Source organism: Ursus arctos, unplaced genomic scaffold (genome assembly GCF_023065955.2).
Source record: "Ursus arctos isolate Adak ecotype North America unplaced genomic scaffold, UrsArc2.0 scaffold_4, whole genome shotgun sequence".
NCBI lineage: Eukaryota > Metazoa > Chordata > Mammalia > Carnivora > Ursidae > Ursus > Ursus arctos.
Window position 1 is genome coordinate 90,438,708 of NW_026623056.1, and position 25,592 is coordinate 90,464,299.

General features: G+C 51.5%; 1 protein-coding gene across 2 annotated transcripts in view; it reads left to right on the plus strand.

Annotated features, from left to right (window-relative positions):
* The first annotated feature begins 7,573 nt into the window (after nucleotides 1–7,573).
* Nucleotides 7,574–25,592, plus strand: part of BACE2 (beta-secretase 2) — a 156,624-nt gene continuing 138,605 nt past the window's right edge. Inside the window, exon 1 of one of the 2 annotated variants that reach the window (XM_057306628.1) lies at nucleotides 7,574–8,299. In XM_057306628.1, the coding sequence (XP_057162611.1) occupies nucleotides 8,009–8,299 (291 nt within the window). In that variant the 5' untranslated portion in view covers nucleotides 7,574–8,008. The remainder of the gene's footprint in view (nucleotides 8,300–25,592) is intronic. The other variant, XM_026501002.4, reaches the window with a different exon arrangement.

Sequence of the window (25,592 nt, forward strand, 5' to 3'; positions counted from 1 at the left end):
TCAAAGCCAGCAAAACAGTAACCACAGCTGGGAACGGTTCTCTGCCTTTAAAGATGCTCCAGATGAGGGGTGCCTGGGTGGCTCAGTCGTTAAGCGTCTGCCTTCGGCTCAGGGCGTGATCTCGGAGTCCTGGGATCGAGCCCCACATCGGGCTCCTCCGCTGGGAGCCTGCTTCTTCCTCTCCCACTCCCCCTGCTTGTGTTCCCTCTCTCGCTGGCTGTCTCTCTCTCTCTGTCAAATAAATAAATAAAATCTTAAAAATAAATGAATAAATAAAGATGCACAAGATGAGATTGGGCCCTGCCGGATAATTCAGGATGCTTTGCTCATCCCAAGGGTCTTAACTTAGTCACATCTGCAAAGTCCCCTCTGGCACATAAGGACTCGGATGTGGGCACCCTTAGGAGACCATTATCCCACCTCATCCAGGTGGTTCCCTACTGTGGCCTGCAGGAGACTCCCAGCTCCAGACACCTTCTTAAAAGCATTCATGCTGGGCTTTCTTGACATTGGCTGCAAGTATCAACAGAAAGGTTTAGACAACCCCCAAGCTCACACGCCTTTCACAACGGATCCTTCAATTGTTTGGTAACTGGAATGTTGAGGGGGGTGGTTTTCAATCCCGGCACCAGGATTACCAACCAAACGCACGCCTTCCCAGGTAACGATGTCTGTGTCCTGGCTTTGGAGCGGTTAAAATGTGACTAGAATCAGGGGGTTATGGGATATCACTTAACTCTGGCAAGGAGCCCCTAAAGCAAGCGGATAAGCCCTATTGCTACACAACGTCAGGGGACCCCATCCATGCTGAATCTCTGAGAACACGCCGCGGAGGTGGGCGCCAGACACACATGGAAGGAAATCTAGGTCCGAGAGCGAAGGAGAGGTACTGGGCACGGTCCCTGGGTCTGAGGCAGAATCCGAAGTTGATTCCAGGTCTCGGGGCTCGGAACGACGCACTTGCCACTGGCAGCTCTCTCCACGCTGGCCGAAGGAGCAGGGCTGCTGGTGAACAAACACTTGGGAAGCTCCTCGATTTGGTAGCTCACTTCTCCAGGCAGAGCCTTGCTGGGTGGCCCCGGCTGATGGAGCGTTACCCTGATGGGCCTCATCGATCCAGCCGCTGCGCTCCGGAGAGTGGACAGGGCTTCTCGCAGGGGGAGACCTATTTCGAATGCACGAGGGATAGTTGGTATTTAAAGGGAAGTCGGAGGTGAGCCTTATTTTCCTCTGTCCTCAAATGTGCCCGATTAGTCATTTTAGAAGGCAGCCTGCTTCAGGTACAAGAACACGAGCTTTGGCGGCTGACTCCCCGGGTGCAGATCTGGTTTGCCTCTACTTGCTGGGGTCCGGGGCAGATCTTCAGCGCCCTGTGCCTGGCGTTCTCCCCTGAGACACGGGCACGGGACGCCTGCCCGGGATGCAAAGCCAACAGCAACCGGGACGTGGTGGGAGCTCAGGGCTGCTGTCCTCCGCTGTCCCTTCTAAGTGGGGACATCTGCATCCCTGCTTCTCACTGTCCAAGAGTCAGAATGGAGCAGGTTTGTGACAGCGCTGTGAAAGCTCAGCAGCACTGGGCCAGCCCCGAGCAAACGGAAGGAACGCCCGTGTCTGTATAACACTCGTGAGCCCCACTCTCTCAACACTCGCTCCGAACTTCTCTCTCTCTGGGCCCCTTGTCACTCCTCATGGATTCTCGCAGCAGCCTCCCGATTGGTCCCCCTGTCTCCGGGGTCGCCACCACCCATCTCTCCTCCACCTGAGCTGGAGTGGTGTTTCCAAAACGAAATGTATATGTGGTATGTCTCCTGCTAACTGGTCATCTCTGGCGGAAGGGGCCATTCGCCCCACGTGGCTCCGGCTCTAATGTGGTCAGTGGCACAGAGGAGGGCTCAGCTTGTCTGTTAAACGAGCCACGGGGAAGCTGTCTATGGGATCACCTGGTAGCTTCGCCTTCCGTATGCTCCCCGGGGAAGGTGTTCTGGGGGTCCTCTCTGGCTAGACCATCCTGTGAGCCTTCAGAAAGGCCATATCGGAGGGCTGGTAAGGAGCACAGGCCTGAAGTCTCCAGCATCTGAATCCCAGTCCCACCACTCATCAGTCAGATATCAATTCTGTGCCTCAGTTTCTCTTCTGTGAAATGGGAATAATAATGGTGCCTGCTCACAGAGTTATTAGTAGGATTATATATTTCACTGAGAATACTGACTGACATGTTCTCTATTAACCCATATTATTTTGAAATAAATCTTATTTCATTCATAAATATTGCAGCCTGTCTGCCCTAGATAATACCTCTTCCACACACACACTCACACACACACACACTCACACACACACACACTCAATACCATTATTACATCTAAAATTATTAATAATAATTCTATAACATCATCCAGTCAGTTCAAATTTCTCCAATTGTCTTAGAAGTAACTTTTTTCCTTTTTCCTCAATCAAGATTCAGATAAGACCCTATATTACAACTGATTGATAAGAGTCTTGGGACCCTTTTGATCTGTAGCAAGAGTTGGCAAACTTTTTCTGGAACGGGTTAGATGGCAAATAGTTTAGCCCTCAAAGCCAAATCGTCTCTCTTGCCACTAGTTAAACAAATGGCCATGGTTGTGTTTCAATAAAGCTTTATTCACAAAAACAGGCAGCGGGACTGAGTTGGCCCCCAGGATATGACGTGCCAATCTGTGGCTTGAGGCTTAGTCAGATTCAGGTTTGATTTTTCTACTGAGAGCATTTCACCGGTGGCATTGTGGACTTCCCTCGGGAAACACGGAACGTTGGGTGGTCTCCGTTTTGTGTGCAAAGTTATCAGCCATGGATGCTCAACGCCCAGATCTATGAACTCATTAGGGGCTGCTCAGGTGCAGTGTTCCAATCTCATCATTTCTTCTTCATTTTCTAGCCCCCATCCTTGTATAAAGGGAAATTTCCCCTCATCGATTATTTGGTTATACAGAGGTAGAGTTCGTACAGGAAAGTCAAGATAATAAACGCTAGATTCTTCTCCTTTCTCTGCCAGTTTTTAAAAATAATGCGTTGGGCTCCTTAGCAGTCTTCAAAAATAATCAATGTACTTTTTCAAAGAACATTATGACCGAATAGGTTTTAACATAACGGGAGTGTTTTGAACCATTATAGTTACTACTTTTCATGATGTTTGAATTGTCCTAGTTCTGCCCCAGCTCTGGACAGGGCCTCCAGAGCCTTTGATAACATCCTTGCTTTCTGGTATGATAAGATCTACCAGGGTCACCTTGCTTGGTTTCTTCCCCAAACCTGGAATCAGCCTTCTCTGGGGAGCCACAGTTTGCTTTACAGGGAAGTGATATTTAGAAGCCCTAATGTAGGCTCTATGGGTGCTCATTATATGTAGGCCTTTCCAGTTGACATTGCAAGGCTTATTATTATTTTTTTAAGATTTTATTTATTCATTTGAGAGAGAGAGAGAGACAGAGAAAGGAGGCAAGCAGAGAGAGGAACAGAGGGAGAGGAAGAGAGGGTGGGGGAAAAGCCCCAGCAGACTCCATGCTGAGTGGAGAACCCGATGTGGGGCTGGATCCCACCCCCCGAGATCACAACCGAAGCCAAAACCAAGAGTGAGACACTCAACCAACTGAGACACCCAGGTACTCCAAGGCTTATATTTATAAATATGAAAGATCTCGGGGCACCTGGGTGGCTCGGTCGGTTAAACAACTGCTTTTGGATTGGGTCATGGTTCCAGGGTTCTGGGATGGAGCCCCATGTCAGGCTCCCTGCTCAGCAGGGAGTCTGCTTCTCCCTCTGCCCCTCCCCCACGCTCATGTGCTCTCTCACTCTCTCTCATAAATAAAATCTCTAATAATAATATAAAAAAAGGATCTCAGGAATACCTACTGAAATTTCCAAATCAATTCAGGACCACGCAGCTCCTGAATCTCTTCAGTCCGGCACCGTATCCCCTTTCTCCCACACTCTACTTCCTGGTTCACGTGGGAACTTTTAAAACTAGCAGTTCTGGAGGCTGGCCCCAAACCAACTGAATGGGAAGTGGGGCAGGCAGGATCCCCCAGGTGATTCCCTGAGCAGCCAAGCTTGGCTCAGAGGAACGAGCACCGAGGGCTGCCCAGGGGCTGGGTAGGAATAAAAATGGAGAAAAGTCTACAAGCCCGTCCCTGTGGGAACGGAGTTTTGTAGGGTGAGGAGAGACTGGTGTCGGAGAAAGTTAAGGAGGCCAGGCAGCTCTTTCACCAAGTGTGGCTATAAGGGGAGGGAGATAAGGGCCAGTAATCGGCAGAAGTGGGATGAAGATGGATTTAAAAAAAGAGAAGTGGGGGCTGTAAGCATGATTGTAAGTTTCTGAGAAGGAACCAGGAGGCAGGCAGAAAATGAAGCTACAGGAGAATAAAGAGATGATAAGCTCTCACGGGGCCGCAGGTGGCTCGTGTCCTCCTCTCGCTAAGTGTGGGAGGTGCTCAGACAGTGGAAAGAGCCCTTTGACTGAGTCTGCAAACTCAAGAGCAAGGACCAGGGGCGCCTGGGTGGCTCAGTTGTTAAGCGTCTGCCTTCGGCTCAGGGCCTGATCCCAGGGTCCTGGGATCAAGCCCCGCATCTGGCTCCCTGCTCTACTGGGAGCCTGCTTCTTCCTCTCCCACTCCCCCTGCTTGTGTTCCCTCTCTCGCTGGCTGTCTCTATCTCTGTCAAATAAATAAATAAAATCTTTAAAAAAAAAAAAAAGAGCAAGGACCAGATCTTACTTTGCCTTTGTCTCCCAGACACTGACACAGTGCCTGACACAGAGGATCATTATAGGTCGAAAATGTAGGTGCAGACATAGAAATCAAAGATAGTACAAACCAGCAGTTCTCCAAGTATGGTCTGACCCTTTCACAGGGCCTTCTAGCTCAAAACTATTTTTATGATGATTCAAAAATGTTGTCTTTTTCACTTTTGTTTGGTTCTATGTGCTGGATAGAATTTTCCAGAAGCTTCCTAACAGAATGAATGCAGAAACATATATGAGAACCCAGCTGCCTTCCATTAAGCCAGGTAAAGAGACTTGCAAAAACACAAAATAACCATTCTTCTCGCTTCTTGAAAAGATCAGTTTTCATTAAAATGTTATATTATGTTGTTGTATAAGAGGTTTATTACATTATTTTTAAATGCATTAGTATATATTGTTAAAATTTCTGTTTTAATTCCTAATTTGGTAACTTTTTTTTTTAAAGATTTTATTTTTAATGATCTCTATATCCAACATGGGGCTTGACTCTGAGATTAAGACCTGTGCTGAGATCAAGAGTGGGATGCTCAACCCACTGAGTCACCCAGGTGCCCCATGGGGGTCCCCAATTTTTTAGGCAGTTAAAGGGTCCTGAGACCCACAATTTGAGAATTGCTGGTAAAAGGAGCTCAGAGCTGGCGGTAAGAACAGGTGAACATCAACGAACACCCCGATGACAATCTTCCTGGCCAAGCACCACGTACTTCTGGAAGGAATCCCTGGTTGGCTTCTTGGACAAGTGGGTGAGACCAGTCCTCACCTTATGCTGTCTGGGGCAGTTCTTGGTGAGGATGTCTGCTCTTTACAAGGAGGATGGGCCAGTCTCACTTTTGGCCGTGGTTTTTCTGAGTGGCCCCAGGAAGTGTGTGGCGGGGGCCCTCAGTACATGGAGGGGGAATGGGGCAGTTTGAAGAAGATGCGGGGGTGCTGCAGGGACGTGAGGGGTCCACCTTCTCCCCCTGCTCACCCATGTTGTGGGAAGTGGCTTCTTTCTCAGAGAAGTGCTTCTGGAAGGATATAAAGAGCTCTAATGCAGTGCCCTGAGAGGCCTGCCCCGAGGGGATTCAGTGAGAACACCTGGCAGGTGAAATGATTGTTTCCCAGACCCAGCCAGTGCCATCGTTCTGAGGAGGGGTCAAGAACCCCGAGACCATTCCTAAGACAGAGATGGCCAAGGGGACCATCATCAGATGCTGTCATTTCAGCCCACAATATTTTCTGATGTGACAGCTCTGCCATCCATTAAAACTGCATGAGCTCCTCTGTGACTCTATCTTAATGCATCTGTTTTCCTATAAACCTGAACTCGCCCTTGCAAAATGAAAACCTCATGAATACTCCTACCAGGCGGAGTCAGGAGTTCCACGAAGGACAAACCTTAATTAGACTTGATTTCTAAAATTTTCCCTTGTGGTTTTTAATTATTAGAGCAAATGTCTCTAATGTTGAACTTTACCTCAGGTAGCCCCAATGCCAATGTCCTTAATAAATTCCATGTGCTTTTTACAAGGTTATGTGCTTCTGAGAACTGTCTGCACGTCTTTCTGAACCCCTCAAGACTGGACACTAAGGAGTATAAATAATCATTCTTTAAAAATTATACTTCCTCTACAACCTTGAATTTGAAATGTGAATATATGAATATAATATCTCTGGAATTACTATGCAGATTTATGGGGATATCAATTTAGGTTATATCACAGGCCCAACTAGGCCTTTCTTTTTGAGGCTGGGGATTTGTTAAAGTTGGGATGTAGTTTGGGGAAAATGTGAGGCTTATATACACAACTGAAGATCTCTGACATATGGGTCTCTTGTAGAGTTAGATTTAATTCTAAACTTGAGAAGACAGGAATAAAGATCAAATCTTGAACAGAAGTAGCTGGAAATCACAGGGAGGAGTGAAGCTTTGCTCCAACCTTCCCACTGTTTGAAGATGGGTTTGTTTGTTTAAACAGCCAGCATAATTCAGCTGGAGGAGGTAGAAAGATTTTTGTGCTCCTCGTTTCAGTAGAAATCGATGGGCTTTAGCCGGTGCAACTGTCCCCCCTGCGTTTAGTACCTGAAATAAAATAACCCTCGTTGGTTGCACTACCGAGCTACTTTGGTCCTGGTGTCCGCGGCTAAACAAGTATTAATTAGATAATCCGCCAAGGGCTGGAGGAGGGGGAGGAGAGGGACCGAAGGCAGCGGTGCAGACTTGGAGGCCCTGATTCTTGCATCGTGACTGCAACTTGCGCGGTGGACTGAGGGAGTCCTGGGGGAGGTGAAGGAGCAGCTCCCGGCAGCTTCTATCTGCATTACGGACGAGCGTGGGGCGGAGGAGACCAAGCTCAAAGCCAGCAGCGGACACCACCTCCCTGGCGGTAACGGTGGGCGCCTGGGGGAGCCGAGGCCACCCCCCCCCAAGATTTCTAGGGAGAGGTCTCCAAAGCTCTCACGCTCTCCCTGCCTCCCCCCAGCAGCCAGGGGCCGAAGTGGGGATAGGGGAGAGGGAATGAGCCAGAACTGGGGTGGGGGCGGGGGTTCAGCGCAGGAGAAATACCCAGAGAGGCAGCCAGACTCCGTGGGCTTAAGTGCGGCAGGGATGAACTTAGCGAGGGGCGGCGCTGACTCCTGGTGATGCCCGCGGCTCTCAGACGATCCTCTCCTCTCCTCTCCGACCCTCAAGTCACCCCCCACCGCTGCGGGGCCCCCTCGCGCGCCAGGCCACCGGGCCAGTTCAGGCCCTCGCTGCCCCTTTAAGGGTTCCCGAAACTTTCCCCCTGGTAGCAGATGAGCCTCGTCACATCCGTTGGCCGTAGCAGCGGGGCGCGTTCCGAGGAAATTCGGGACCCGAGTTTCCCGGGGAAGAGGCGCGGCCCGAGACCAGCGAGAGAGTGGGTAGGGTGCGCCGGGTGCGCTCCAGCGGACCCCGCGCTCCGCTGTGACCTTGGCCGCGGGGGAGGGGCCCGGCCCCTGCGGGGCAGCCGCCGCCCGCCAGAGGGGGCAGCGGCGACCAACTTGCTCAAGTTGGCGGCGCGGGCTGGGGCGGCTCCGGCTCCGGCGCCTCCTCCCGCTTCCCCGGTCCTCCTCCCGCGGCGCTCCTCCCAGCCGCCGCCGCCCGCCCGGTGCGCGCCCAGCCCTGCCCGCAGCCCCGCGCCGAGCCTCCGCGCCTCCGCCACCACAGCCACCGCCGCCGGACGGGACGGGCCGGGCCGGGCGCGCCCCCCGGGCCCCGCCGCGGGCATGGGCGCGCAGGCCCGGGCGCTGCTGCTGCCGCTGCTGGCCCAGTGGCTCCTGCGCGCAGCCCCGGCGCCGGCCCCCGCACCCCTCACGCTGCCCCTTCGCGTGGCCGCGCCCACCCCCGGGCCCGGGACCCCCGCCGCGCCCCGCGCAGCGCCCCACGCTGACGGCCTGGCGCTCGCCCTGGAGCCCGCCGGCGGCGCCGCCAACTTCTTGGCCATGGTGGACAACCTGCAGGGGGACTCTGGCCGTGGCTACTACCTGGAGATGCTGATCGGAACCCCCCCGCAAAAGGTAGGTTGGCGGGCGGTCGCCCGTTCCCCACCACCCCTGCCGTCCCCCAGGCTGCAGCCTCGGGTTTTCCGGGGTTCGGGGGGGGGCGCCCGGCGGTGCCTGCGGGCGGTTTAGCGTCGCCCCCAACAACACGCCGGCAGAGCAGAGTGGGGGTACGCCGAGGGGCCCCGCCGGGCCGGGAGTGGGGCGCGCGCCCTGGGGACGCGGAGCGCCGGCCGTCCTGCCCCGGGCGCAGCCGAGGGTGTGCGCGAGTGTTTAAGAACTTGTTCGTCCTCCCCTCCAAGCAGCCGGGCGGCGAGCGCCTCCAACGGGCAGCCCTTCTGGCGAGCGGGGAGCCGGCACCGTGGGCCTTGGGCGCGATGCTGTGGCTACTGTGGGCTCACTTTCGGTGCCCGTTCTCCCCCCCCCCCCCCATGCTGTCTCATTGAGACGGGGGCTGGTGGCCGGCTCCGGAGGCGCAGTGCCTGGAGAGGGATCTGTGCGCCAGCTCCGCCGAGCAGCCTAGTCGGCGGAGGCTAGCTGGCTGCGGGCGGTGGGGGCCGCGTGGCCGCCGTGCCGCTCTCCTCTCCCGGAGTTGGCTCGTCTGCTTCCTCCCGCCCGCCCAGCCGCCCAGCCTCTCAGCACGGAGCCAGCGTCTGCACACGTGTGTGTGGAATGTACTAAATGCAGTGGAGCTCCTGCGGGAAAATACGCGCTGAGCAGGGCTTCCGGGGCCCGAGTGGCCTCCTGATGACCAAATACAAATCAAACCAAACAGCCTTCTTTTTATCTTAATCTGATTTTCATTTATTAGCACTTTTTGTAGCGCGACACTGATGACCCCCGGCTCAGTAATCTTAAGAGAAACAGAATTCCCGGAGTTGATTGGGCCCGCCCCCTCTTTCCAGGTTTACCTAATCTAAGTGTGACTCGAAGTCAGGTTTTTCTTATCAATTGAGTACAGTCCCAAGATACTTTGTTTTTATTTTTAACATTGTCATTTGAGTTTCAATCCAGCTACGATTCCCCCATAAATAGAACATACTCATGACTTTGGTGTAATTCTAATTATTCAAGACTTTCATAAGAGGAAAGACGCGCCATGCTAATTCTTTTAAAAAAAGAAACTCTACTGAGTAACTTCTATACTTGCTTAATTAGCTTTAAAAAAAAAAAAACCTTCAGAAATGTGTTCTGCTCGAAACTTTAGCTCTCGTTGCCTTTCCGCTAAGCCTTGGCTTTGGTCTTCCCGGGTGGATGGTGGGCAGGGAGGGGGAGGGCGACAGCTGAGGGAGCTTAACTTGGACAGAGGTGTGGGTGCTGTTAAGAGCCACCACGTGAGGACACGCGCTGCTGGTGAGAACCTTGTACTTTTTGCCTTCCCAGGATTTCCCAAGATTTTGCCGATGAACCTCTTTTGTGGCCTAAGGCTGATCTTTTCGGAACAGGAAATGACTGGCCGGTTGTAAAATATGTGCCTTGTGGGGAAGTGTTCTTGTTAATTTTTTAGTGGAAGGGAAGTCTTTGTACTAAAGATTTGGGCAGTTTAAGTGCTGTGATAAAAGGGGTCCTTGATGTCTGTCTCCCTCCAGAGAGGACGGGAAGGGGGGAAAAAAGCCTCCAGAAACGCGGGGGGGGGGGGATTTCTCTTGGGCTTTCAAAAAAAAAAAAGCCTTTCATAAATAATAGCTTTTCTTTATTAATTAATCCAATGACCTTTATTTTATTATTATTTTAAGTAAGCTCTGGGCCCTCCGTGGGGCTTGAACTCACCTCCTGGAGATCGAGAGTCGCATGCCCTACCGGCTCAGCCAGCCAGGCATCCCAGTGACCTTTATTTTAAAATGATGAAGCTTAATTAACAGGATCATATTGAATGCCTAGTGCTTGAATCTTTACCTTGGCCAAGGAAGTAGTTCTTTCAAGGTTATTTCTCAGTTAAAGATGAGTATGTTTCCAGGGAAGGCTGTTTTTAACAATCCAGATTTAATTTTTACATTTGATGGGGAATGAAATATTCTGTTCCTCCTTCTTGGCCTGATTTCGTAATAAGCTGTTTTATAGCAAAATCCGTGTGCACGATCTTTCCAAAGGCCTACTATAGACTCTTAGGGTAGTGACAAGTGCACTGGGATTCATTTCTTCCCTGGCTTCTCCTGAAATGTCTCTGGCCACTAGCAAGGTGTTTGCAGCAGGCCCTGGGGTGACTTCTGAACTTGGAGTAAGGTTTCCTGCTCTATTAATGGCCAAGAGTTATGCATTTATTCTCTGCTGATTCTCCTCAGCCTAAAATAAAACTTGCTTAGGTGGAGAGAAAAATGAAATTGTAAATTCAGGCATTAAAACACCAAGCATTTTTGGAGAAGTGATAGTCCCTGACCGTGTGGAGGGCTCCGCTCCTGGCAAGCACCGTGCCGAGTGCTCCGTGTGTGTGTTCTCCTGGGGGGCTCCTCGCAACCACCTCATGGTTCTGATACCCAGTTAGGGGATGGGAAAACAAGCTTGGAGAGGTTGAATGGCCCAGGAAACAGGACAAGAAAGAGGGAGAGCCAGCAATCCCACCCCGGTGGCTAGACTCTGGAAGCCAAGTTCTGAACCACTGGGCACATGCCTACCTGCTCCCTTTCCTTCCTGCTTCCTTTTCTTTTTCTCCTTTTTCTCTTTTCTTTTTTCTTTTTAAGATTTTATTTATTTGACAGAGAGCACAAGCAGGGGGAGCCGCAGGGAGAGGGAGAAGCAGACTCCCCGCTGAGCAGGGAGCCCGATGCAGGGGGACTCCACCCCAGGCCCCTGAGGTCATGACCTGAGCCGAAGGCAGACGCTAAACCAACTGAGCCACCCAGGCACCCCAGTTTTTCCCTTTTTGAAAAAAAGATTTGGCCTTCACCTACCCCGTCCAGCCAGAGGTCCCTGGACCTTAAAAGCCCAAGGTGTTAGGGACTTAATGGGTGACCAGAAATGGACTCCTGCCCCTTGCTGTCCCCTCACCCTTTCCCTCCCTTCGGGGTGACCTACTGGATAGTTGGATCCAGGTATGCCGGGGGGGGGGAGGGAGGTCAACAGGAGCCAACAGGGAGGTCCAGCCAGGTCCCACAGGAAAGCCCCCCGTCGCACAAGTGCTCGTTTCCCGAATGCTTTCATCAAGAGCTGGGGGTCCGTCGTTGTGCCTGCCACCGTTGAAGACATCACAGGCATCTGCCCCGAAGCCCGTGCGAGAGCCGGACCACGTTGGCATGGAGATGAGTGCCAGGTGTTTGATATCGTCACGTGACTTCTTCCGAACAGTAGAGAACCAGCCGCCGCTTGAACCATGCAATTTGGTCTTATTAATAATAATAATGGTGTTCTAAAGTGATTATAATTATAGCAATTTCCATTATTTTAAAAAAAGGCTTTCACCCCGACGCAATAAACCCAACTGGAGGTGCTAAGGGTCTGCAGCTCTATACCTTGTAATGGCCTCAAACAGGCCTTAGGGGTTTCTGGTGAAAGATGTTTCTGTCGTCTCCGCTAATAACGGGTGAAACAGACAGCAACACGATTTTCATATTTAAACATTCGAATGTAAGGAGCTAAGAAATTATTTTGGGGACTCACATTTTAATCATGGCGCATTGGCTTACCACTTCTTAGTACACAATTGTTTGGAAGACTTTGGATTGAAGCTATGTGCCAAGTATATGCAATTTAGGAGTTTGTCTTTTTTAGAATAAGCAATCCAGTGTCCCTAAATTACATGAAGCTCACTGCAGGCGAGGCTGGAAGAAGGAAGGCGATGGGCACCGAGAATAAATTTGTTGGAACGCAGTGGGATGGTAAATATTCAGGACAATGGGAAAGAAAGAGATTTCTGGGGTTCGAAGAACAGAAAAGGCAAAGCGAGGTTTCCGCCAGCCCTGACCTCTAGTGGAAGAATTCAAGATCCAGGTCCTCCTTGGAAGGCAGAAAGGCCAGGCCGAGGCATCTGCTCAAAGCAGCTTAGAGGGATGGTCTGAGAGGTCGCTAACAACTGTTAATATTACTAGCTAACCTGTATTTCAGGCTCACTGGATGGTGGGCACCATGCTAAGCATTTTGCACCGATCACCTCATTTATTCCTCCAAACAGCCCTGGGAGGGACATAGAAGTTACTCGACTTAATTATCAGATGGAGAGAGCAAGGCGCGGAGAGGCCCAGTAATCTGTCCGAGGTCCCCCTGGTGAGTGGCAGAGCTGGGGTATCCGTCAGTGGGGTCTGCCCAGTTCTCTCCTGCGGTCTGAGCACTTCCCTGCTGCTCCCCTTGTGCACTTGGACTTAAAAAAAAAAAATGCCCATTATCATTCACCTGTGGAGGACTTGGGTGTGGCCGGAAGCATCTGGGATGCTGGTGGCATTACACAGGTGACCAGCCGCACTGTGCTGCCCTTCCCTTATCGGTTGGTGATCTTTTGAGTTTTTAGGTTCCTGCGGCTGCTGTCACAGATCACCACAAACTAGGTGGCTTAAACAGCAGAAATATGTTCTCTCGCAGGTCTGGAGGTCAGTCATCCAGAGGACGGTGTTGCCAGGACCCTGTTCCCTCCCCCGCCTCTCCCAGCTTCTGGTGGCTGCCCCCAGTCCTCCCTGTTCTTGGCTCTAGGCTGTATCTCTCCAATCTCTGTGTCTGTCTTCAAATGAAATAACCCCCTGTGTGTCTCTGGTCCAAATTTGCTTCTTAAAATGACACCAGTCATTGGATCAGGGTTCACCTGGTCTGTTCTGACCTCCACTTAGCTTCATTACAACTGTAAAGACAGGGTTTAGGATTTCCACGTATCTTTTTAAAAAAATGTATTTATATTGGGGGCGCCTGGGTGGCTCAGTCAGTTACGCATCTGACTCTTGGTTTCTGCTTAGGTCATGATCTCAGGGTCATGTGATGGAGCCCCGTGTCAGGCTCCCTGCTCAGCGGGTAGTCTGCTTGAGATTCCCTCTCTTTCTGCCCCCGCACCCCTTCCCTCTCAAATAAACAAATCTTAAAAAAAAAAAAAAAATTAGAGAGAGAGAAGGAGAGAGAATCTCAAACACATTCCACAATGAGCCCGATGTGGGGCTCGATCTCACAACCCTGAGATCATGACCTGAGGAGAAACCAACATTCGGACACTTAACCGACGGAGCCACCCAGGCGCCCTGGATGTCAACCTGTTTTTTTGTGGGGGACTACAGTTTTCATCCCCAAGTTCATTCTTAGTTTATCTTTCTGTGGATTTTCTTTTCTTTCATTCTATCCCATCTTTTAATTGCCAGTAATTTTAATTTGGAAGTCAAGGATAATTTTCATTAAAGGGAGTAGCAGATGGTGGTTTTGGTGCTGTGTGAATGTGGAGCCTGCAGCCAGCCCGTGCGCTCGGGGACAGGGCGGGAGAAGGAGGAAGGGAGGGTGTCGGATTCTTCTCTGTGTTTCCGCGTCCGTTTCCTTACTAGAGGGTAATCGCTTAACATTGTTTCGACCTTTCTTGTCCCGTTGCACAAATTCTTGAATTGCCGGAATCACTGCCTAACTTGAGCAGAGTCGGCTTGTGTAAGCTCGGATCACCTGTGTTTTAATGCCCACGACTAACAAATACTCAGGCTGGGCACAACAAAGCGATAGAAGGCTGGAAAGCTCGTTTCGCGTGTTTTAAAGACTCTGGAAGGTGGGCGCCTGAGCGTCTCAGCCGGTTAAGGGTCTGCCTTCGGCTCAGGTCCTGCTCCCAGGATCCTGCGTCGGGATCTCCACTCAACGCGGAGCCTGCTTCTCCCTCTGCCCCCTCTCCCCGCTTGCACTCTGTCTCTCAAATAAAATCTTTAAAAAGAAAATAAGGACTGTGAGGCATCCGTCACCCCTCTTTATTGAATATATTGGATAGAAAATACTTCTTCCTGTCCTGCCCAGTGCTTTCTTGACTTCTGATTTCCTTTGTTGAAGACAGGTGGGCATAACCTCCTCTAAGCTTTCTGTTTCCTCCTAGAACACTGCTCACCCCTCCTAACTAAAAACCCAGAGCGGGGCGTTAAGGTTGGCTCTTGCAAGGAGTGATTTCTGCACGTGGTAGTACAGGCCATGTTGGACCCGAGGACAGACGTTGCAAGGCTGCGTTTTCTCTTCCCGCTGGTGCCGGGCAGCATGCCTTGGGGCTTATTTTGCAGCTCAGACACAGAATGGAGCAGGTGAAGCCTTTGGGTCCACCTAGGCTGAAGGTCGGGGTTGGCTGCTGACTTTTGCCCCAGACCCAGGCAGGTGCAGCAGGCATAGGTGGTGGGTCCAGGGTGATGAGGGGCACTTCTGCCTCCAACCTAAGGGCCTCCCTTCCCAACCGGCAGGTGGGCTTCTGCTCATGCTTGGCTCCATTGCCCTATGTCCTGGATTCCTCTGCTCAGTCGGTTCTTCTTGCCCAGCCTGGGCTTGATGCTGACGCTGGGGCTTATTGTACGTTAGCAGCCGTGGATACTATCCGGAAAACAGAACGCAGCCGTGAGGCAGGTGGATGGCCCCGCTCGCCTTCTGTGACTTCGTGTATATGTATTTGTGGGTGAAATGGGAGTAAGGGTGTGTACCCCATATTCTGGGCTAGTTTCCCGAGCCTTGGAGAATGCGTGTGTGAGGCCCGGATGGATTGGCTGTCACTTGGCGCCCCTTTGTCCCCTTTGGTCCAAACGGACAATTTGGGTTTTTGCCGGTTGCTACTCAGTTGCTTTTCTGCTCTTGGAATTCTCAAAGAGGGAAAAAATATACTCTTGGTGTAACCACGTTAAAGAAACGAAACTGGTGTAACCACATTCAAGAAACAAAACGAGGAGGTTTATGAGTTCATGCACGCTAGCCAACGCGGGTCTCAGGTTGGACGTTTTTGGATTTTTATTATATGGCGCCTCATATACCTGTACCTGGAAATACACAATCTCAGCATTGCCATTTTAGGAAGATAAAGAGGACCGTCTGAAGAGTAAAGCGGGTGCTGCCCTGGGCCAGCTTCATCATTCCGGGGAGCCGTAAAGGGCAGAGGGAAACCTCTCTCCTTCCATTTCACACTAGACCGAGAACGGCCCAGCGGGAGGATTTATGCTTGGCCTCGCTGCGACCAGCCTCGTGCTCCCGCCGCGGAGCCCCTCCAAAGCCCGTGCCAGATAAATGGCCTTATAGGCGGTAGGCAGGGGAGTACTTTGGTTTGTGAGCCATGCAAACCCCCTGCCTGATACAAAACAAACAAAAGCCCGAAACCCAGCCCACACGCCAGCCCCTCAGAAAGTGGCACTGTGGGGGAAGAAGGTGGAACGTATTGAATCAAAATTTTTTCCAGGTAGCAGAGAGGTTGGGACAACCAGGACGCTTGCGGGAAGGGAGGCTGCTCTTGGGGAAGGTGGGTGTGGATTCCAGAAGCCTCAGTGGGCATCCAGAGCCCTTTCCATGACATCAGGCTGCCCCCTGGAGACCCTAAGCTTCTTCCAGTTGGACAAGTTACTGGTATGTGGGCAGAAGTGCAGTCATTTGGGAATTGGGTGTTTGGGTGCTGGTCCCAGAGGTGCTGCTTGCCGAGTGCTTGGTGTGGGAGAACCTCTTGGCGCCCCAGTTCCTCAGCTGTAAATTAGGAGATTTGACCAGGTGACCTGTGATTCCTTTGAGGATTCGAACACTCAACAGTTATAATCTGGGTTAGTTCTGAGTGCTTTCAAAAGCTCTAATTTTCAGCCGCTGTGTGCAGGTAAGTCACTGGGACATCTGTAAATGCAGAATCTGGCTCAGAGCCCTGGGGTGAGGGGAGGGGCAGAGGAGGGTGCGTGCTGTGGGCTCAGTGGCCGCAGCGGCAGCCCTTGTCCCCAAACCCAGCTGGCCTGGGAAGGACTGAGAGCCCCTGCTAGAGCTGGTTAAAAATAGCATCCCAGGACCCAGCCCAGATGTACTGGGCGAGGCAGTCGGCCCGGGCCTGAGCATCTGCAGTTTACCATGTCCTCCTGGTCCGCCTTAAGCGGTCGCTCGCCCCAGCCCATGCTGTTTTCGAGCCAAGGGAGAGGCCAGATTCTCCTCTGCGTCGTGGTTCCCTGCATGGAACGGGTAGGTTCTTTTATCTTCCCAAATGTTGATGTTTGTTTGGTTGGCGTTTCCTCTGCGGGTTTAGCAGACCTATACCTCAAGCAGATTGTGTTCCAAAAACTTCTTTGTGTTTGGCAAGGTTGGAAACGTGGCGAGCGTTTTCTCCAGGGAGAGTGTTCTAAAGGCGTGTGTGCTGACGGTGTCCTTTTTAAATTTCCTTCTGTCACAGAGCAATAATTTGTAAATCAATAAAAATGAATTAGTGGGAAAAGTAAATGAAAGTAAAAAAATGTATACACACAAGTGCTACTTTTTAAATGATTGGGTTCGGTAGACATCTGGTTTGAGGGGGCGCGGTGGCGCGGTGCCCGTCCTGTGGCTACCTTGTTGCCGGCTGTTACTGTTGCTTTGTGGATCTGGGGCCGCAGAGCAGTGTGGGGAGGACGGCTCTAGAAAGTGTACTGGCTCTGGAAGAGGGCAGGACAAATCAGGAGTTGTTACCAATGGTTCCAGTAACAGATTTGTTTTGGTGCCCCGCGCCTTAGTGGGATGGTGGTTATTTTTGTTTAAGCGGGAAGGAAATGTGATAGTGTTGGTTTTTCTGCCTCCTGGTCCTCTCGAGTGGGGGTGGGAAGAGAGCTTTTACCCAGGGCAGCAAGGAGGTCTAATGCAGAGGTTTTCTGTCCCCGGAAGTTGTGCCCTAGCCAGGGGACAGACGGCCCTCTCTTGAGATGTTTTTGGTTACAAGTCGGGTGGTGCCACTGACTTCCAGTGGAAGCCGGGGTACTGCTCAACAACGTGCAAGGCCCAGGACAGCCCCCCAGAACAAATAATTATCGGTCTCAAACGTCAACTGTACCAAGGGCAAGAGATCCTGGAAACCACATGCCAAGTCGACTGGCATGGGAGCAGTGAGGTGGGCACGAGCAGGGGGTGGCAGCTGTGAAACCTGCGGATCGCCCCTGATCTTGACAGCCCTGTCTTGTTCCAGCGTCGTGGTTCTTCGCGTTCAGCATCTTTATTGAGCACCTGCTGTGTGCCAGGCCCTGTTCTAAGCCCCGGGCTGCACCATCAGTCAACAAGGACAGAGATGGTCCTTGATTTTCTAGAACCCGTTGTGCTTGTTAGCAAGACAGACTGTAAGACAGTACACAGAATTTCCGGTAATTGCCGAGACGGTCCAACCTGGAAATGGGCATAGGTCAGAACAGACTGCTCCAGCCTGGCGTTGGAGGACAGCTCTCCGTGGAGGGGCAGTTCGGCTCTGACCAGCAGCTCGGCAAGACCCAGCCTTGAGAGGTTGGGGAGAACCAGGCTCCCGGGTGAAGCCAGGCAGGTGAAGTCTACACCTGTACCCCGGGGGACAGGGGCACACGACCTGAGTGCACGTGCGCGCCAACGACGCGCGGGCTTTGGAAGCAGCTCCTTTTTCCTGTCTTTTAAAATTGTGCTTTGGGGTTAGATTTTATTAGAACAAAGTCCTTACAAAGGCTCTGTGTGTGTGTGTGTGTGTGTGTGTGTGTGTGTGTGTAGGGAGTGAAGACTTGGGGGAAGGGAGCTGAATATGGTTAGCCAGGAGTTTCTGAATCAAAAAGGAAAATTAAGCTCAGGGTGCCCAGGGAAGCTGGGGAGCCAGGAGACCATTGCCTGTTTTCTAACAGTGTCTTTGGTCAGGTTCCCCAGAAACAGACTGAGACAAGCGTGTGAGTGGGCATTTTATTTGGGAGGTGATCTCAGGAACTATGTGTAGGGAGTGGAGAAGTGAGAAGGGAAGGGAAGCGTGTAATCAGGAGAGGGTGCAGCTGTGGGCGGTGGGGCGTGAGCCCCCTGAGGACCCCTGAGAGAGGATGCCAGACAGACTCAGTGGTCCCAGCTGAAGGGCAGGGGCACGGGCATTCCCCTCCACCCTTGGCCCCGCTCCTGCCAGGTGTGGGCTGAGGGCTGCTCCGGAGTGGGCTCACCTTCAGCGTTTGGGGTCCTCCGGCTGGTTAGAGAAAGCGTTCAGAGGCTCGAGGGTCAGATGCGCAGAACTGTTGGCTCAGCCCAGAGTCGGCTGGGCTGTGGCCGCCGCAGCCCTCCTGCTGGAACTGTGGCTGGCCCAGGTTAGGCTTATATTTGAGCAATGAAAGAAGGAGTGCTCTCTGTCACTGAATGTGTTTGAGAGCCTCATTTCGGCCTTTCACAAAACAGTTTTAAAGCTCTACTTTATTTATTTATTTATTTTTAAAGCTCTATACTTTAAAATCCTAACTCCCTAGAGTGCTCTAGAATCTAACTCACAGAAGCCTCCGTGAGTCAGTCCAGAGTGTACTTCTCATTGATATATGTACTTTGAACTTTTTTCCAGAAGATGTGGGCACTGAGCAAGAGAAAATGGTTGGGGGACAAAGGGAGATGATGTTTGAGGTAAAAAAAAAACCCACAAAACCTCCTTTGAAGATCAAGTGCTCTGAACCTATGACTTTCAACGTCTCTTGCGTGCCTGGTGCCTTGCAATGCCCGAGAGCAGTGCAGCGTGAGGTGACAAGGGGTGTAGGACGGGCCAGGTCCCTGACCCACCAACACTCACATGGAATCCACAAGCTTCCTGATGCCTAAGAATTTATCATCCAGTTGTGTGCTTATTCCTAAGTGTACACTCATTTCAGAAATGGATAAGATGCTTTTTCTCGCCCTTTGGTCGGTACACATATGTGCATTTTGGCTTCTTAACCCTGTGGGACATGGTACTTTCTGGGACCCCACCTCCTTGTTCATAGCACCCAAACAGGAGAGACTGTGGGCTGGTCGGGTTGCAGGCCTCGTGCTGGGCTCTTGATAGAGGGTGGAGCCCCGTGTGTCCGAGGACCATCCTCCCCGTCCCCTGCACACCCGAGCTGGTGCCCCGCTTGGAGCTGCTCATCCCAGTGGCTGTGAACGCACACCTCGCTGTCCCGGGTTTATGAGTCATGCTGCTGGCCAGAGAGTTGACACATCCTAGTGTTTGTGTTCAGGCCTCCGGGGAGGCGGGAGGCAGGGGGCTGCCCAACCTCAAATCCCGGCCTCATGCTGCACCCCAGCTTCAGCAGAGCTGTGCGTGGGGCTCCTGGCAGGTGGCCCAGTCAGGGGCACACACTTCCTGTGGCTCCTGGCAGGTGGCCCAGTCAGGGGCACACACTTCCTGTGGCTCCTGTGGTCTGCACGAGCTCAGATCCCCACCCCAGGAGTGCGTGCCGACCCCAGGGCCAGAGGGCATCTCCCTGCATCCTGCAGAGTTTAGTGTCCTCTTGTGCACCGATGCTCTTGATAAATCCCATGCACTTGTGGTTTCTGATTCCTTATGTGTGAACCATGTATGATTGCGAGCTGTCGGGGACACCGGATATGCCGCATTCTTAGAGCTGGTGTTCTGAAATCTCGTGACAATATGTCTCAGTATGGCTTTTTTTTTTTTTTTTTTTTTTTTTTTTAATGTTGGGCACTTGGTCTTTTCAGTCTAGCTCAGGATGTTGAATTCTGAGAAACTTTCTAGTAAAATGTTCTCTTTTTGGACTTCCTGTTATCCGATGTTGGCCTTCTAGTTAGGATCTCCTATTTCCCATCGCTTGGTCCTTGGGTTCTACTCTTCATTTCCGCCACTTTCACTTTAATTTTCAAGAGCACTTTCTTTTTCTGTCTGAACGTTCCTTTTTACGGTTGTACTTTATTCTTGTTTCAGAACTGCGTATCCTCTATTTCTCTGAGGAAGTACCTTACTTTTTTTTGTTTTTTGGGTATTTTTTTTTTTTTGGAAAATTTTCTTTCGGCTTCCTGCTTTTTCTTTTTTGGCCCCGAGTCCTTCTCTTGGGGTCTTCGTCTGGTTGTCTGGTCTGTGTCTCACGCTAGTCCTTCCGCAATTATCTGGTGATTATTGGCTGGCTGTTCATGTTTGAAAAGGAAGTCTTAGGGGCGCCTGGCTGGCTCAGGTAGTAGAACAAGTGATTCTTGATCTCTGGGTCATGAGTTCAAACCCCGCGTTGGGTGTGGAGACTACTTAAAAAAAAAATTTTTTTTTTAAATAAATAAAAAGGAAGCCTTAAAGGGCCAAGTAGAGGGCTGTGCATAAGCCGAATATAGAGTGTATTTTTTTTAAAGATTTATTTATTTATTATTTTAGAGAGAGAGTGGCGGGGAGGAGCAGAGGGAGAGAATCTCCAGCAGACTCCCCACTGAGCATGGAGCCCAATGGGGGGCTCAATCTTGTACCTCCGACATGGGCACCTGAGCTGTCAGGAGTCGAACGCTAACCCACTGAGCCAGCCACGGGCCCCGAGAGTACTTCCGTTATTGATGTGTGCGCTTAGGTTTTGAAACGTGGCAGTCATGGTGACTGGGTCACCTGACCGTTGCAGATGCTCTCAGTTGGGTGATTGAACCAAAACACCTTCTCGGCCCTCTCCTCTCCGGCCTGGAGCTTTTCCCTGCAGCTGCCTGTGTAACTACGCACGCGGGTGTGGCCAGGGGAACCTAAATTGGGGTCTCCTGGAGGATTTCAGGGAAGCTTATTTCTCTAGATAAAAGTGGCGGGTGTGGCTGGGGTGATGCTTTCTGCTCTTTCCTGCCTTTGATGCAGGTGAAGGCGTCAACAGGGAGCCGGCTTCTGACCTTGAGAGACAGGTGGGGGGAGTAGCAGAGATTTGATGCTGATTTTCTCTGAGGTACTGATCTGATACCAAGTGTCCTAGACGCCTGTTGATGTGGAGAAGAATCCCTGCTTGTTTGAGCCTCTCGAAACCTAGCTTTTACTCGTAGCCAAAAACATTCCAAAAGATGTGCCATCGTCACTTTCAGGGAAGAAAATAGCTTAATAATTACAATAATACTTTAAGGTACTTTGTCATTCTTTTCTCCTTGAAATCTCCCAGGAAGAGGAGGACAAGTCACCAAGTCTTTTCATTAGTGTCTTTGTTGCTATTGTTGGCGAGACGCTTACGTCCAGTGCATGCCGTGTTGGGACCCTGTTACAGGGATGTAGGCTTTGGCCATCACCAAAGGGACCCCACAGGAGACGACCACCGGGAGGAGTTCGCATGGGGTAGACCGGGGCCAGCAGACTAAGACCCATGGGCCACGTCTGCCTGTTTCTGTAAGGTTTGATTGGGAATGCAGCCATTCGTATTGGCGGTTGACCTTTTGTCTGTGTGCTTTCATGCCACGGCGGCAGAGTCGAGATAGATTCCATATTGCCAGAGTCTAGGATGTTCACTGTCCGTCTCTGTGCAGAAAAAGTGTGCTGACCTCCGGACTAGACTGTCAGGTTCTAGAGACCAAGGAGGGAGCGTCCGTATCCAGCAGGCGGGCCGTGGTTTTGTCCACACCAGGAAGTACGGGTGGGAGCTCGGCGTGGTGGGAATGGGGGTGGGGAGGAGACCGGGGCTCTGAGGAGCCTACTAAATACCCCAGAGAGGAAGGTTGAGTGTGTAGGCATCAGACACACCCGGAACGTTCCAGTCATGACATCAGATGCGCCCGTTCTTCCCTCCAACCCTTCCTTCCCTCCTGTTCCAGGTGTTGTTGTGAGCCAGGTGGGGAAACAGAAATAAATCCCACCATGGCTCCCCTCCCCCACTGCAGATTTCTGAGCCTAAGGTGGGCCCATGGTATTGGATGCCACATAGAAGTTTCGAGCTTAAGCTTTGTCTTTAGATGGGACCGGACTTCTAATGCCTAGAAATAAATGAATTACCGCAAAGCTTTTGGAAAAATACAGTCTTCGCTCAAGATTTCATCCAGGGATGGGGAAGAACAATTTACAGAGTGTGTTTGAAGGGAGTTGCAGGACAAGGGAAAGTTCTACTCAAATGTTATCCCGTCATACAAAGGCTACGGAGGGGAGTTTGGAAATGTCTCGTGAAATCACGTGTGTGTCTCTCCTGTGACTCACAAATCCACTTCTGGGTGTTTACACAAAGTTGCATCGGGGAACACTGTGAAAAGCATCCCCAAGGCTATTATCGCGGTGCCACCTACACCGGCAACAATTGGAGACACCCCGGGTGTTCTTGGGGAGGGGACTGGCGGAGGGAAGGGCCGCTCGCCGACACTAGGACACGGTGCATCCATGAGTGCGCGAGGACCCTCTTTAGGATTTCAAGTGAGGAAAGCCAGGTGGAGAGAAGAGGAGAGCATGCATCTAGCAAAGGGGGTAGGCACGTGTGGCCCCTCTCCCACTCCTGTCTTGAGACTGTCCAGGACAGAGGCCTCCAGAGCCGGGTGATGGCGCAGCTCAGCGCGCACTGTCCCTGCGCCCATACCTGTCCCTCTGCGGTGACAGCCCGCTGAGCGTTTCAGGCTCCAGCGCGTTATGGGTCTGCTGTGTCAGAAAGTTCAAGACCTCCAAAGATGAGTTACGTGCTTTCACTTCCCAGAAAGCCACCTGTCCAGATTTGCTGGCTTTTACTGTGATTGTAAGTGGCTGGCAGTGGTAATGCTGCGTCGTAGGTGCTGAAAAAAACGACAGTTCAAGCAGGTCCCTTCCAGGTGCTGTTTTCACACGGGCTTAGAAGCTGCCTTTTCTTAAGAAACTCCTGCTTTGGAGAGAAGTCTTTTGAAGGTGGTATCTTTACATATTTCAGGCTCTGCGATCCTACCCGTGCCCACACCTGTGGGGACAGCCCGTCCAGCAGCCGCCTCCCACGAACCCTGGACTAGAACCCCCTCTCCTGCTGTGCTCGCTTCGCGTAGCCGGTGAGGGTAACAGCTGTAGCACTGTCCTGCGTTATGAGTCTGTCCAGGTGTCTGGAACTCAGGGGTGCCCGGCTGGCTCAGGCCATAGAGCCTGCAACTCTTGATCTCAGGGTCATGGGTTCGAGCCCCAAGTTGGACGTGGAGCTGACAAAAAAAAAAAAAAAAAAAAAAAGGCAAATCTTTGGAACTTTGAATTCGGGCTCAGCTTGCCACTGTTGGTCTGTCGCAAGTATGCTGGGCTGCAGAAACTCCAAGAAGCAGAGAAGCCAGGGTGGTTGTCCCATCTGTCTTCACCGTCCCCCAAATAATAGTTGATGTCCTCACCCCCACTATGTCAGAATTGGGACTGTACCTGGAGATAGGGCCTTTAAAAGGTAGGGCTACATTAAAATGAGGTTATCAGGCCCTCCTGCTATCCCCCGGTGTCCTTAGGGTCGGACACACAGCAGCGTGCGTGTTGCACAGAGGAATGGCTGGGTGGAGAGGCAGCAGAGGGACAGCCCTCTACACACCGAGGAGAGAGGCCTCAAAGAAAACCAGCCCTGCCCCCTCCTCGATCTTGGACTTCCAGCCTCAGAGCTATTGAGAAGATGAATTTCTGTTAAGACGCCCGCCTGAGCCGCTAATACGCGTTGCCTCGCTCCCGGTTCCTGATGGAGTCCTAGCGTCTGTGTCCCCCTGGATGCCCCCCCCCCAACTTTTCCCACGCTGTCACTGCTCACCAGGCCGGTTTATGTTGGCGGGAAGGAGGACCAGTTGGGCCTTCCATGATAGAATGGTCCCTTTGCTGTAAGCTGCCTCCTGGCTTTATTTTCTGGACGATAAAACACATGTCTTGGTACATCTTTGTTCTTGAGTAAACGAATGCCAAGGTGCCCACCGTGCGCCCACAGCCTCTGCTCTGAGCACATGCTAGACGGAAGGGAAGCACGTTTAACAGAGTGAGGCTTATTTATTTTTCCCAAATCAAGACACATCCGCTGGGGGCAAAATCGTGACATTCAGGTCCATCAGAAAATGACGGCTTCTTTTATAGCCGGCTACCCAAAGGCCAGGGCCAGCTCTCTGCCTGCCTTTCTGTGCACTTGAGACAAGAAGGATTGGAATGTTTTGTCCAAGACCTGGCTCTCAGACGCAGGAGGCTTTCAGCTTGGACTCTTATGGTCGCGCCTCTGTCTCAGAAGTTCATTGATCTCAGACCTGGCAGCCTCCTCCGGAGAGAGGAGGTTGAAGACGGAGCAGCTGGCTCGGATGTCTGTTTTGTCCAGGAGCCCCGAGGGGTGTGGGGGTGCACGGCCGCTCCGGCCCTGGCTGCAGGCCCTCCTGGAAATCAGCGCAGGAGATCGGGACATGGAATGCTTGTCTCGAGTCCCAGCACGCACTCCTTTCTGGGGGCAATCTGTTCTTTTTTTTTTTTTTTTTTTTAAGATTTTATTTATTTATTTGACAGAGAGAGACAGCCAGCGAGAGAGGGAACACAAGCACGGGGAGTGGGAGAGGAAGAAGCAGGCTCCCAGCAGAGGAGCCTGATGTGGGGCTCGATCCCAGGACTCCGGGATCACGCCCTGAGCTGAAGGCAGACGCTTTAACGACTGAGCCACCCAGGCGCCCCCTTTTTTTTTTTTTTAATATTTTTTTATTATATTATGTTAGTCACCATACAGTACATCCCTGTTTTTGATGTAAAGTTTGATGATTCATTAGTCTGTTGTGACGGTGGAGGAGATCAAGTTGGAGTCCGATTTGGTGATTTCCGACAGAAATCAGCAGTCGTCAGGATTTTCCAGGCTAGCAAGCCCAGCATTCTTTAGGTTCCTTGTCAGTAATTAAAATTCAAAGTTGATTGTTTTAGGAGCGCCTGGGTGGCTCAGTCGGTGAGGCGTCTGCCTTTGGCTCAGGTCATGATCTCAGGGTCCTGGGATCGAGTCCTGGGTCGGGCTCCCTGTTCAGCGGGATGTCTGCTTCTCCCTCTGTCTCTGTGCATGTGCTCTCTCTCTCTCTCGCTCTCTCAAGTAAATAAAATAATCTTTTTATTTTTTTTTAAGATTTTATTTAAAAGTTCAGGTGAATGCTGACAGCGATGGGTCCTGACGGGACGGGGCCGTGTGTACTGGGGGTTAAAAGTCTCTATCAAGTACAAATCCTGTCTTTGTCTGATGTTGGCTTTTCTGTGGTTTTGAATGTCTTAAGGAATTGTGAAATCACGTAAGACACTTTTACTACGATTGTTTTCACGGGTGTTTGAGGTGACGGTCATCCAGTGTCGTGTGTGCCATGGCACGGAAGTTTAATTGACACGAGTGGACACTGAGAATCAGATGTTTTTAGCTGAAGCGTAGTTAACCCGCAGCGTTCTCCTGGTTTCAGGTGTGCAGTATAGTAATTCAGATCTGTACGGTACTCGGTGCTCCGATGAATGCCCTCTTAATCCCCTCTGTGTTGAAAATATGGGACACTTCATGAATTTCCTGTCATCCTTGCTTAGGGCCGTACTAAGCAGGCACGATAAGTAGATGTTTGACTCGTGGTTGGTTGGAAGGTGATCCGAAGGCTGGACGTTGACTTTAAATGGCGC